At 35.3% G+C, this 14,228-nt stretch overlaps 1 protein-coding gene across 7 annotated transcripts in view; it reads left to right on the top strand.

Annotated features, from left to right (window-relative positions):
- TMX3 (thioredoxin related transmembrane protein 3) overlaps positions 1–14,228 on the top strand; it is a 44,720-nt gene that overhangs the window by 9,671 nt on the left and 20,821 nt on the right. For 6 of the 7 annotated variants that reach the window (XR_003435301.1, XR_003435299.1, XR_003435300.1 and 3 more), the window contains 4 exons: positions 7,320–7,365; positions 8,927–9,007; positions 11,121–11,220; positions 11,913–11,990. Coding sequence is in view for 4 of the 7 variants with exons in the window: in XM_027118725.1 (XP_026974526.1) it covers positions 7,320–7,365; positions 8,927–9,007; positions 11,121–11,220; positions 11,913–11,990 (305 nt within the window). In the remaining 3 variants the exon portion in view is untranslated. The remainder of the gene's footprint in view (positions 1–7,319; positions 7,366–8,926; positions 9,008–11,120; positions 11,221–11,912; positions 11,991–14,228) is intronic. The other variant, XM_027118727.1, reaches the window with a different exon arrangement.

The following is a 14,228-nucleotide window of genomic DNA, read 5'->3' as shown; positions in this document are numbered from 1 at the left end:
GAGGTGAAAAAGAGTTTAGTGAGTCTGTACCAGAGACTAGAATGTCTTCGAGCAGAAACTGGCAAACCACATCGCTGGACAGTCTGGCCTCCGCCTGCTTTGTACATACAGCTCGACTGGAACAAGTCACTCTCCTTTGTTTACCCTTATTCATGGCTGTTTTCATGTCCCAGAGGCAGATTCAAGTAGTTACAGCAGAGACTGTAGGCCCCACGAAGCCTAAAATATTTATTATCAGACCCTGTACAGATAAAGTTTACCAACACCTGTCTTAAAGGATTTGGGAAAACGCAAAATTAAGTTTAGAGAAGTATGAGGTATCACACAGATTTGGGAAGAGCATGGCTTCAGAAAGTAGATCAAATACGGCTCTGCCTACTACTTTTGCCCTGTAGCATGGGGAAAGTTTCTTAACGTCTCTAAACTTTGATTTCTACACGGGTAAATATTTAATTATAATGAATTTTTTATTGGTTGTTTTGAGATTAGAGTGAGGTAGCACATGTACAGTCCCTTGTAGTATGCAATAAATGTAGGTTCCCTTTTCCTTTAATTAATGAAGAAAGTGGAAGTATGAAATGCAAAATGCATATTTCATTTTAGGAAATCAGCATTGTACTCTGGATATAAGTTTGGAACAAGACAGACGTATGTTTTAAGCCCAAGTCTATCATCTCTTACTTTTGTGGCTTTGGGGAAGTGCTTAACCTCTCTTAATTTTAGTTTCCCTGTCTAAATGAGAGAGTGATAATTCTCAAGGTTGTGAGGGCTGTATTAATATTTCTTATCAAAACCCCTAGCACAATGGCTAGTACTTACAAGGTGCTAAGGGATAATACCAGATTTTAAGAGCCTCTCAGGTGGGATAAAGTGTTTTGGATTTTATCACTTGTCAATTGAGAGGTAATACACATTTTTGAGAAGGCATATGATTTGATAAAAATGTTTTTGAAAGAAGAACAGATGAAAAGAAGAACATTTAGAGACAAACAGATCATCTAAGTGGACTTTTGTATGCATCTTGGTATAGGGTGCTGGGAGGGCAGACTTGGGTGGTTGGCAGGGCAATAAAAAGGAAACAGTAATTCTTATAGACATTTGCAAGGGTTAAATCACGGATGTGCTAGATTGGCTCTGGTATAAAGAAAAACAATTGAAAATAGTGTAAGATTCCTAGCACAATTCACATTGAACTACATTACCACTGGTTAAATGGAAAAGAATAATACATTTAATTTTGTGTGTGTTTTCATGTTAGCAGCTGTTTTGAATTTGTGGTATTTTGCTTTATTGATGTTTGGGAATATGGGGAACTAGAGTGCAGGTGAGATGTTAGAACTGGAATTACTGAGTCACACAAGTGAACTGCTGCGACTTTGAGAGGGGATGAGATCTATGGCAGGAAGTTATCTTAGAAAGAGAAAGATAAGATAATATTCTTGAGTTGGTATTTCTTGAAATAAAGCTTTTACAGTGTTTAAGAAATTATTCCTTTTAACTGTTGTGAAAGTAAATTTTTGTGTCTAGGCATATATGTTGATTAGACATACATACACATACATTCGTCTATACAGTCATTCATTTATTTCAGTCAGTCAAAGGATAACTAATAAACATAAATAAATTGTCTGGTGTTTAGTGTTTGATGTCAGTGATGGATGAATTTTTTTTTTTTTTTTTTTGCGGTATGCGGGCCTCTCACTGTTGTGGCCTCTCCCGTTGCGGAGCACAGGCTCCGGACGCGCAGGCTCAGCAGCCATGGCTCACGGGCCCAGCCGCTCCACGGCATGTGGGATCTTCTGGGACTGGGGCACGAACCCGTGTCCCCTGCATCGGCAGGCGGACGATGGATGAATTTTTCATTCTGTTATAGAATCAAGAAGATGTTTTATGTGCTATGGAGAAAAGAAATATCATCTTCCTAAAAAATGTAGTTAAGTATTCAAAAACTACCGTCTAGAGATTACAAATAGATTTTTGGCATATAATTCTTAAAGTTTTCTTAAATATTTCAAGGCAGCTCAAATACAGGCATTTCAGTAGAACTTGGAATCAAATAGGTGAAGAAATTGAATTTCTTTTTTCAGGCTAGCTGTTGGTAGTATTCTGCATCTAACTATAGAGCACTAAAGGATTGGTTGTTTTGTACATGTTTCTTCCATCCCCGTAGGTTGCTTTTCAGACGGTATAGCATCGGTGTTTCCCAGGGTTTATTCTGCAGGCTGCCTGCATTAGGATTACCTGGGGTGCTCAGTATAAATTCAGATTTCAAAGGCCCACACCAACCCTACCAAATGAAAATCAGATTGAGTCATAAGAATCTGTATTTTTAACATGGACTTCAGGTGATTCTGCTGCACACTCAAGTTAGAGAATCACAGAGTAAAGTATTATTTTGATGGATAGTTATTTATAGGATCTCAGTTTAGGGTGGGATAGGATTATTCCGTGATTAAGTGTAGAAAATCTCTTAGACTGTTTGGTGGTAGCTTATTTTTCAATCATGTAATTGCAGTGATTGAAATAAATGCCATCACACTCAGTCCAACAAATCTCTGTGTATAGAAGTTTTGAACAGGAGGGATTTGAACTTTCATGATTTACCCTGCCCTGTGTGTATCAAAAATTTCTTGATGCATGGTTTTAATTAATAATATATCAAATAACATTAAAAAGTTGTATAATGTCCAGTGTAAATTCACATATTATTTTAGCCTTTCTTTTTTCTACATATTCCTTCAAAAATGAGCACAAAAATTGTTTCTCATTCACCACTTAAAATGTTATGATGTTACCTGTAGTCACGTACTGATTTCTATTATGAAACCACTGAAATTCCATTTATTCCTCAACCTAAGTGTGACATCATTTTATAGTAAAGATCATATTTTACCCCCCTTTCATGTATAAACTTTCAAGGGCATCTGGCCAATAACATTCTGATTCTGATTCTTAGATCTCAGATATATTTGTAGATCAGTCTTACCTTTCTATATTATAAGCCCTTTTAGTCAGTGACTATATTTCAGGGTTGCTCAAACTTGGTACTGTTGACATTTTGGGCCAGATAATTCTTTGTTCTGGGTGGGAGAAGAGTTTTCCTATGCGTTGTAGGATGTTTAGCAGCATTCTTGGCCTCTACCAACTAGATGCCAGTAGCTCCCTTCTCTCCCCACCCCCTAAGTTGTGGCAACCAGAAATGTCTCCAGACATTGAGGGCAAAATCATCCCCAGTTGAGAACCTCTGCATTATTTTATTCCTTTCCCATTTTAGACACATAGTGACACTCAGTAAACACTAAGAAGAATAGTATTTTTGAGCTGAAAAGGATTTCAGGTTGAGTTCAACTCCTCACTTTTTCCCTCCTTTCATTGTGTAGATGAAGTAACAGAAGGTAATTAGCAGTGAACTGACTTTACTAATTTCGGACATCAAAGTCAGCAACAGAATTAGGCCCAGAATCCAAGATCACCATGATTCAAAATCAGGCCTATCTTAACCATCAAGTTGTTATCATTTCAAGGAGAAAACAAATGAAATAGGGAGCTTTATGCTTAACCTTATTTTCTGAACATTTAAAATTACAAAATTTCCGGGGAAGTTATTCACGTTGCAGATGGATTCTTCAGTTTGTAATGGAATTGATCTCAGGTTTCTATATAAACCATTGTTCTTTGACAGGAAAAAATAAAGAACAAAAGATTTAAACTCAGACTTGAGTTTCAGCATGGGTCCTGCTGCCTAATCAATGCTTGCTTTCTAACAAGTTAACAAGTCTTCCGAAGTATTAGCTTATCTGAAAGATAACATTAGCATCTGTCACCCCACCTCACAAAATTGTTTTGAGGGGTAGTTGAAGGCATATTAATGCCAATTATAAGATATCTACACATGCTAATTCTTATTAATATTTTTTGCACATTAGTGTGTCAACAGGTAATTACTTAACAGTGAGGTCAGGACCAAGAATAGAAGAAACTGGACTCAGCATTTGAGCATCTGTATGTGCTGAACTCTCTGTTAGATTCTTTTCCACACTTCCTTATTTTAAATACCACACATAGCCCTACAAGATGAGTGGTATCCCCAGAAGCGGAAACAGAATCTAAAGTGAAGGAGCTTACGCTGAGCTGCATGGACAATAAATGGAGAGGTTGGAACCCTAACCTGGGTCATTATGTGCCTGTAACTCATGCCTTGCTGTGTGCCTCTTTAATTATACAATCATTTACATTTAGGAAAACCTACCTTTGAAGTTTTAGCCGTCATTGTCAGTTGAAGTTCTGTCAGAGATGAAAGTAATGTTCAAAGAACCAAAGGGCTAAAGGGTGGGTGGTATCATCTCCATCTTATAGGTAAGAAAACTGAGGTCAAGGAAATTAAGTGATGGGCTTACGTGTGGAGCTGGGATTTTCTCTCTGAAGCTTATCATGAGAACCATAATGTCAGCTATAAAATACCACCACTGTATTTTCTCATTGATTGCATATTTCATTTTTTAAATTTGATTTGTATACAAATAAATTTTACACTAAATTATGTAAGCAATTGCTACTGGGCTGCACCGCCCCCTCCAGTCAATTTTATTAGTCTTTATATTTTGGCAGTTTTTAATGAGGTTTAGTTGAAAGTAATAATGGCTTATATTTACCTGCCTTCTTAATTTGGGATGGGGAGCATTAAGAACATACATTACTGGGCTTCCCTGGTGGCACAGTGGTTGAGCGTCCTCCTGCCGATGCAGGGGACACGGGTTCGTGCCCCGGTCCGGGAAGAATCCTGCATGCTGTGGAGCGGCTGGGCCCATGAGCCATGGCCACTGAGCCTGCACGTCCGGAGCCTGTGCTCCGCAACGGAAGAGGCCACAACAGTGAGAGGCCCGCGTACCGCAAAAAAAAAAAAAAAAAGAACATACATTACACACATAATCTGTGTTTTTTCTTGGAAGAGGGCAATCTCAATAACAGCATTATTCAATTAGAATATGCTTGACCTGAAAATACTTGCAAATGATGTAACCAATAAGGGTTTAATACCAAAATATATAAACAGCTTATACAACTCAATATAAAAAAAAAACCTGGTTAAAAATTGGGCAGAAGACCTAAATAGACATTTCTCCAAAGGAGACATACAGATGGCTAACAGGCACATGAAAAGATGCTTAACGTCGCTAATTATTAGAGAAATGCAAATCAAAACTACAATGGGATATCACCTCTTACTTCTCAGAATGGCCATCATCAAAAAGTCTACAAATAACAAATGTTGGTGAGGATGTGGAGAAAACAGTTGTATACAGTTGGTGGGAATTAAATTGATGCAGCCACTATGGAAGACAGTATGGAGGTTCCTTAAAAAACTAAAAGCAGAGCTACCATATGATCCAGCAATCCCACTCCTGGGTATATATCTGGAAAAAATGAAAACTCTAATTTGAAAAAATACATGCACTCCAGTGTTCACAGGAGCACTATTTATAATACCCAAGACATGGAAACAACCCAAGGGCCAACAGACGATTGGCTTAAGAACATGTGGTATATATATACAACGGAATATTACTCAGCCATAAAAAGAATGAAACTCTGCCATCTGTAACAATGTGGATGGACCTAAAAAGTATTATGCTTAGTGAAATAAGTCAGACTGAGAAAAATAAATACTTTATGTTATCACTTATTTGTGGAATCTGAAAAATAAAACGAATGTGTATAACAGTACTGAAACGGACTCACAGATAATAGAAAACAAACTAGTGGATACCCGTAGGGAGAGGGAAGCAAGGAGGGGCAAGATAAGAATGTGGGATTAAGAGCTACCAACTAGTATATATAAAATAAATAAGCACCAAGGATATATTGTACAGCACAGGGAAATACAGCCATAATAACTGTAGATGAAGTATAATCTATAAAAATATTGTCACTATGCTGTACACCTGAAACTAATATAATATTGTAAATCAACTATACTTCAATAAAATATGTGTGTGTGTATGTATGTGTGTGTGTGTGTGTGTGTGTGTGTATTGTGTATATATATAGACTTGACAGAGTAAGTCCTAAATTAGAGATAGGCACAAATAAATTATGTAATTGGTCTAAGTTCACATGACTATTCAGAGGCAGAACCTGTATCTTCATATATATATATATACCAAGTTCCTATTTTTGTTACCTCTGTTGTTTGTGTTGCCTCTAATAAAAACCATTGTTGATCACTGTCTGGAACCTTCTGGTCACCTCTCTCCATGCATTTAAGGGAGAAGCTCTAGAGTTGACAAGGGAAGGAGGAGAGATTTTCGATATTATTTGCCACTAATTCACTTTGCCTTTATTCTTGTGTATTGATGGGGAGTGATGAGAAACCAAAATTAATGATTACTAAAGTGATGAGTAAATCAGAACTCACATATAGAGGTAGTTTTCTTATACCCAGCTATCATAAGAATATATTCTGGAAATAAAAGGAGAGATCATGTGAGTAAATACAGTATACTTTGCATATAGTAGTGTAAGTATATTGTATTTTGTCTACTAACTGAGAATATTTTATTTCTTCTTTCTGTCCTAATTGCCTTGAATCTGTAAAGTAGTATAGTATTAATTTCCCATATTGATTATTATACCTCTTAAAGTCCAAATTCTCTGTTGTTTGCTTGTTTTCATTACTATTCTCCTTTCCCTCAAAAAGATGCCACTGTAGTGTGTGTCTCATTTTAATTAACGTGTGATTTCAGAATAATCTTTGAAATAACTGGAATTACTCTAGGTTATTACAGAAGCAGAAACTTTTAAAACAAGTAGATAAAATTGCTTTTAGATCATATTAAATTAATTTTGCAACTATGATTTATGTTTTTAACATTAAAATACAAAGCATTTCTTTTAAGACTCAGAAAACACTAAAGGAAGAGACGGGCCTTTTTTGAAGAAATATTTGTCCTGGAAATGAACTCAAATGAGGAGTGAGACTTTATTTATATATGTGTGTGTGTATATATATACTATTTTTTTAAAACAAGAATATCTTTTAAAGTAAATACTTTAGAGATAAAAATTTACTCTTTTGGCATTTTTCTTTATTTTGTTATAGTATTTTTGTGCAGGTCATAAGTTGGATTATTAAGTAATTATTTTGTATGAGAATGTCATGTTTTTTCTTTTTTGTATGTGTTTATATTCTTTTATAAGAATTGAAAACAGCATATCTATGGGTTTGTATAAATATATATTTTTTTAAGTAAAAGGCTCATTTATTACCTAGTTTCTCATTTAAAAAAAATTTAGAATTATTTATTCTTTTTCTTGTCAAGGCATTGCTTCAGAGTTTGGAGTTCGAGGTTATCCAACAATTAAGCTGTAAGTTGAGTGTTGTATGTTTATATGTGTATTTTTATTAGTTCACTCTACTTACATTTTATTACATTAATTTCTAGTAGCTTCCTTGGAGGACTGAAGATTTGGGTTCCACAGTTCTTTCTAGGTGCAGTGTGTGATCCAGGGAGAGGGACTTCATCCGTGCTTTTCTTTGCACTTAAGTTAATGTGTGGTTTATGGCTAATTCACCAAATGTGTTTTGAGTTTACTGTGACAGGTGCTGAGCAGGACAAGATATACAGTTGTAAATTAGGAAAGCTCTACCCCTGAGGAGCTCAAGGGTATATTCTGTTTAACTTGTGAATCCTGTCTCTTAACAAATTTTACTTTTCTATGATTGAAATAGACTTATTTCATTAGACATGAAAGAAAAGAGAATCAAACTGATGGATGTTAATTCTCATCTGTAGATGTTGATCACGTCTAAGACAGAGCATATATGGTAGAAGAAATATTGTGATAATTCTAAAGGACTTGTGTTTTATAATCATAATGTTATTGAATTTTCTCATGAGTTTAATCCTGATCTCATCCTTATTTCAATAATGTGGAGAGTTGAGGAATTATTTTGAAACTTATTTTTATTATAAAGTAAGTTATTTTAGTATTTTAAAATCTCAGATTTTAAAATTTGACTAATTTTAATTTTTTTATTTCTTGGATTTTGTGTTGGCCTCCCTTTCTTCCCCCACTGTTTAAAAATGTTTGCTAAGGGAATTCCCTGGCAGTCCAGTGGTTGGGACTCTTTGCTTTCACTGCTGAGGGCACAGGTTCAGTCCCCGGTCAGGGAACTAAGATCCCACAGGCCACACGGCGTGGCCAAAAAAATAAATAATATAAAATAAAATTAAAAAAACACACGCACACACACAAAATACTTCCAGGGCAGAACCTTTAAAAAAAAAAAGTTTGTAAGCCTCTTTGACTTTCTTGTGTTCAGTAAATTATCTTTTCTATCCTTTCCGTTTAATTATAGATGTTGTACTGTGCTTTCACAATTTTTTTTTTTAAATTTCAGTTAGTTGGACACAATTCATTGGCAGGCTTTTGGAAAATTATCTAATTTTCTAGAAGAGGTATTTTTATGCATTGTTTTACTCTTTAATCTTGGAACATCTGTCATGTTACTCTGATGTTGTATTGCTTAAAATTGGTTTTACCTTTACCAAAATAGTTTTAATTCCCTGTCCTTTCACGTACTTTTTAATAGAGAAGATAGTGAGAATTAAGCTTTGATGAGTTCTTGACTGTGAATGTATATATTTTTCATTTATCAGAAGGCATAGACACAATGCAGTTATCAAATACAGAGTAAAATATTTTCGTGTAATTTTAATAAAATACAGCCTTTTTCTTTGCATTTTGGTTGTTGGTTCCCTGAAGCCAGTTATTGGCTGTTTTTTACATGATTATGCTACTTCTAAAACTCCACTGCATTTACTATTTTATATGCTGTAATTTGTGTTACAATAGAGAGTGATTATCATTAAATGTGAAAACAGTTGAAATAACCTAAACTTTTACCCTATTTTCTTTTTTTAAGATTAAAAGGGGACCTGGCGTATAATTACAGAGGACCACGAACTAAAGATGATATAATTGAGTTTGCTCACAGAGTGTCTGGGTAAGTTCGTATTATGAAGGGCCTTTACTATATAATATTAGTATTTGCAAGTTAAATGTATTTGAGTAGCCATATCGAACATACATATTTTTAGGTGATTAGCCTAAATAAAATTTGTCTGTTTATTTATAAAGGAAAGCTAGGGTTGCGTAGCATATGCAAAGAGCTCCTCGAGAGGAATAAAAGGGTCCATGATCTTATGTACTTGTTAGCCTCACATTTAAATTCACTTTGTCTATAGAAGAATATTTTCCCCAATGGATTTTTAATACATTTTCAAAACTTGATTACTTCTAACAACTTTGTGAATCTTAATTTTTTTATTATAATTTTGCCTTTGTACTGCCTGGTTTACATTCATTTATTTTTCTTGTTATCGAATTTCAGTTTTAAGAGAAACCCCACAGTATTACATTCTAAATAAACTTGGGCTTTAATCCCTAGCCTTTAATACCAGAAAATACTTTTTAGATGCAGCTAAAATAATTTCCCTCATCTTTCACATGCTGCTTTATGCCAACTGTGAGGTATTATTGCACATTTCGCTTAGAAGGTAATATAATTAGAACCCAGAGATCTTTTTGAGTTACAGATCGCTGAAGTTTTACTGCTGAGGAATCAGAAATTCTTCTGTGTTTCCTTCTGGTTTGAATGTGGTGATTTTTTTTTTTTTTACTCTACATCTTGCTGGTGTATAAAGAAAGTTGGTGCGTATAATTATTTAATGTGATTATGTGTAACTTCTGGAAGAGGACATTTATCAAAATAGGTTAACCTACTTTGACTTTGGAAGTATGGTTGCTTATGAGTTTGACAGGATGTATTATATTGATAGCTTTAAATAATTTTATGATAAATTAACATATTGGAATGGATTTGTTGGGTGGCATGATACTATCTAGCTTAAATTATTTGAGAAAAGGCACAGAATTAGGAATGGTCTTTGTATAGTAAAGTTTGCAAAGCTTTAGTGAAGTATAATTTTCACTGTATTTTCTTGTTGATTGCATATTTCATTTTCTTTATTTGTTTTGTGAGTAAATAAATTTTGAGATAACTTTATATTACATGAGGGGGTCGCCAGTAGGATTATTTTATTCCCCTGTAGTTTAAATTAGTCTTTATGTTTTGGCAATTTTTAATGAGTTTTAGTTTAAGCTTAAGATGGCCTTCTGATGTAACTGGGAGTGACTCTACTGCAAAGGGAATTTCAAGAGTCAGTTCTGGAGTTGCATCACTTACTAGTTAATTACTAAAGTATTAAAATAGAGGCTAGAATATAGTGATGCAGTGCATTTAAAGAATTGTGTGTTTCGAAAATGTTTGCCTTTGCAGAATACATTTTGTTCTTTTTTGCAAATGTGATGGAGTAAAAATCTAATAATATAGATCACACTAAAAAAAGACTGCCTCTTAGCTTTTAATAGTATTTCATAAGTGATATGTTTTATAATCTTTGGTATAATTCATTTCTCAGCCTATTTGGCTTTGAAAATGACTGTATAATAAAACTTTTTGTAGTTTTGTTTTCTCTTCATGAGATTCTTATATGCTATTATAACTACCATTTTCCATTGTATTTTTCCTGAGAAGAATAACATACTTAGGAAACATTTTAGATTTTAACCTTTATAGTGTGTTTTGAAACTAGCATTTAAATGGTCAGAGTAAGACATAAATATTCTAAACATAATATTATAAACTCCTGGAATAGTATTTCACAGTGTGTTTGTGTGAATGATCTTTCGAAAGGGAGAAAAAAAATAATTCTCACGCGGATTGTTTTGTTTTTAGCTGAGAATTCTAAATGGATTATAGTTCCATCTTTGCCTATCAAAACATTGGTTAAGATGATACTCTCTAAAGGGATGTATTTAAAGCTTATTTTTTAAACTGGTAGATTAAATTGTAGGTACTATATTTTTATTATATGGGTATAATAGTGGTCATGGGCCATAGTGTATTAGATTTATGTAGATTGAGTGATATACTTAAAATGCAATTCGTACAATATTAAAGCTTTGTAACTTTAGATAGGATGACATATAAATAGGAGTAAATTATGTACTACCCTTAGTTCAAGTGCAAGTTTTTTTGTTTTATTTTCAAACAGGGCTCTAATTCGGCCACTTCCAAGTCAGCAAATGTTTGAACATGTGCAGAAGAGGCATCGTGTATTTTTTGTTTATATAGGTGGAGAGTCACCTCTGAAGGTATCAAATGATTTTATTCTTTAATCCACAAGCACAGATATATTGTAATTTAATTTTCTGTATAACGAGGGCTTCACCAAAAACTCAGGCCTTATTTCACTCTTATTAGAAATACTTTAGTTGAATCTAAGTATTTTTATAATAAAAACACTTCATCATATACCCTCTATAGTATTTGCCTTCATGAAACAGAATTGAGTAAAAAGTGGGTGGGTGTTGCCTGTGTTAGTATATTTCTTCTGTTGACCTGGTTATTTAGATTTTGTATTGCTTTTTAGCATTTTGAGTCTTTGAAACTGCAACATGCAGTTTGAGTGTAAACTTTTTAAAAGCAAAAGCTCATTGTCTTAAGATTATTGCATGTATGTATGTTTGTGTTTGCATGTCAGACACACACATCTCTTCCTATAATCATCATTAAATTAAATTAATAAATATGAATTGAGCTTGTTATATTTAATGAAATTTATTTGAAGGCATATACAAGCACTTAGTTACAATGGTCTTTTGCCTTAGAAACAGTTTATTTCATTTCCTTATATTTAATCTTTTCACATGAAAAGACTTAAGGTAGCTAATTGTGATGATACTACTTAGCAGTGATACTACTTGCTCTGAATGTTTAATGAGGAATGAATTTTGATCTTGATTAATATTTAAAAGTCACCTTTTTTCTGTTTGTATCTTCACAGGAGAAATACATCGATGCTGCTTCAGAATTAATTGTATATACATACTTTTTTTCTGCCTCAGAAGAAGTTGTCCCTGAGGTAATTTTTAAAGTTGGATTTTAAGTAGTGTATTAATTACTATATATATTAAACAACTGTTTGTTGTCCTTTAATTGTGTGCCATGCACAGTTTTAAGTCCTGGATTATTGATGGCAAGCAAAATCATCAGGACCCTGATAGGATGGAGTTTACGTTCTCATGGGTGGGGGAAGTGGACTGAGTTTTAGTATTGTAGATAAGAGCCTTCCCTTGGGTCCTCAGACTGAGATAGTGGTCCTCGGTAAACAAAGCTATAAACAGGATATCATAACTGCTCTAAAAAATAATAAAGAAGCAGTGTGATAGTAAGGACATTTAGAGGTGGGATGGCTACTCTTGTTTGATTGATCAAGAAATGTCTGTCTGAGGAGAAAATACATCTGAACTGGGACTTACGGGATGTGAAGGAGCCACGCACAGATCTGTGGCCATAGTAAACCAGACACAAGGAACAGACATTACAGATGGTCAAGATGAGAACCTGCCTGGCATAGTGGAGTAACAGAGCCATAGCCAGTGTGGCTGAACTGCAGTGAGAAAGGAGATGGGAGGTAGGCAGAGGCCAGTGGAGGCCTTCTAGGTCAGGGCCACGCATGTGAGGATTTGGTATCAAGTTCATTTTAAGGACATTACTCTGTGCTAAGTGCAGACACAATTGGATCAGGATGAGACTAGATCAGGAAGCTCAGTTGAACTCTTGAAGAAATCTAGGATTTAGGCTTGAAAGTTATTAAGAGAATTAGGAAGAAGTGAAAGAATTGTATTTGGAGATAGAATTTTTTGAGCTTGTTCTAGAGGAAAAGAGGTGCATCAAGGATGATTCTTAGGTTTTTGGCCTGAACAACTGGTTAGATGGTGGTGTTATTTATGAGCTGGGGAACACTGGGGAAGGAACAAGTTGGAGTATGGGAGGAGAGATGGTATTTTGAAGGTTTATTTTACTTTAAGTTGACATATTAGGCATCCAAGTACAAGCATCAGATAAGGGTTTGGAGATAAGTCACGGCTGCATAAATGAAATAAACTTCTTAGACATGGGATGCAAATCTGGGGGGAGATAAGAGGGTCCAGGTCCTAACAGCAAAGGACAATGAGAAGAGATTGCTAGTAAAGTAGGAAAACAAGGTGAATGGGAAGCCAAGATAAAAAGTGTTTAAGAAAGGAGTGGCCAATTGTGCAAGATGCCGTGAAGCAACCAAGGTGAGGAGAGGAAAGAACCATGGTGTTTGTCCCCATAGAGGTTGTTGGTGATTTTAAGAGAAACAGTTTCAGAGGAGTAATGGGGACAAGTGACTCACTGGTGTGATATCAGAGACTGGCTCACTCAGGGATACCCTTGAAAGGGAGAGATGCTGAATGCTGTGAAATATCCCAGGGTACCTGTGTGGATGAGTTGCCAACCATGGGTGAATAGAGGCATGCTGGATGGTAGAGCCTCACCTGAGAGCTTTACCACTGCCCTTACAATAGTTATTTTCATGGTGCTGTGATGTAACCAGATCATGCTAGATCACCTGTGACATACCTTCCTCCCTTTTTAACCTTTCCAGGATAGCTGTCCTTATTTTAATTTTATTATTACTTTTACTTTATTAGTTATCTACTGATTTATTTGTTGTTATGCTCAGTATTGCCACACTCATGTAGTAATTCTGTGTGGCTTACCTAAATTATATCTTTTCTGCTCTGATACTGATTTCTCTACTGTAATTTTATTATTTTGAAATAAGTACAACACAGGTATAAGAAGCAGGTACCCACTGAATGGATTCCTTATTATTAATGGCCATTGTAAGTTCCCATTCATAAAGCAGTTTATCGTTTAAGCCTGCTCTCACCTCTCAACGTGTGTTAGCAGATCTCACTCTCCTAACTCCTCAGTGAGGTGGGTGCTCTGAGACCTGGATTCACGGGAAGCCGACTCCCCGGGTGAAGTGATGGACTCGTTTCACAGCCTGGGAGTGCTGGGGAGAACCTACCTGTGCTGATTGCTACCTTAGCCCCTGCTCTTCCGCCGTTTCAGAGTGCCTCCTGGCCTTCACTTCCTGTGATATCTTTGAGTCTGTTAACAACTCTAAGAATATTTCGTGGTTTCACCAGGGCAAACAGGGCACCGTGCCAGGGGGTGTATAAAGAGGTATCAAGCCCAGTCCTTGGATGAGCTAGGGATTGACTGTGTTCTTTTTAACTGTTGGTAACTTTTTTGTGGTGGTCATCATTGTGGTTCCCACCCCCCC

The sequence above is a fragment of the Aethalodelphis obliquidens genome, unplaced genomic scaffold, assembly GCF_003676395.1.
Source record: "Aethalodelphis obliquidens isolate GAN/ISIS:26980383/991018 unplaced genomic scaffold, ASM367639v1 scaffold19, whole genome shotgun sequence".
NCBI classification, from domain to species: Eukaryota; Metazoa; Chordata; class Mammalia; order Artiodactyla; family Delphinidae; genus Aethalodelphis; species Aethalodelphis obliquidens.
The sequence above is the reverse complement of the archived record's forward strand: the minus strand, read 5'-3'. Positions and strand labels throughout refer to the sequence as shown.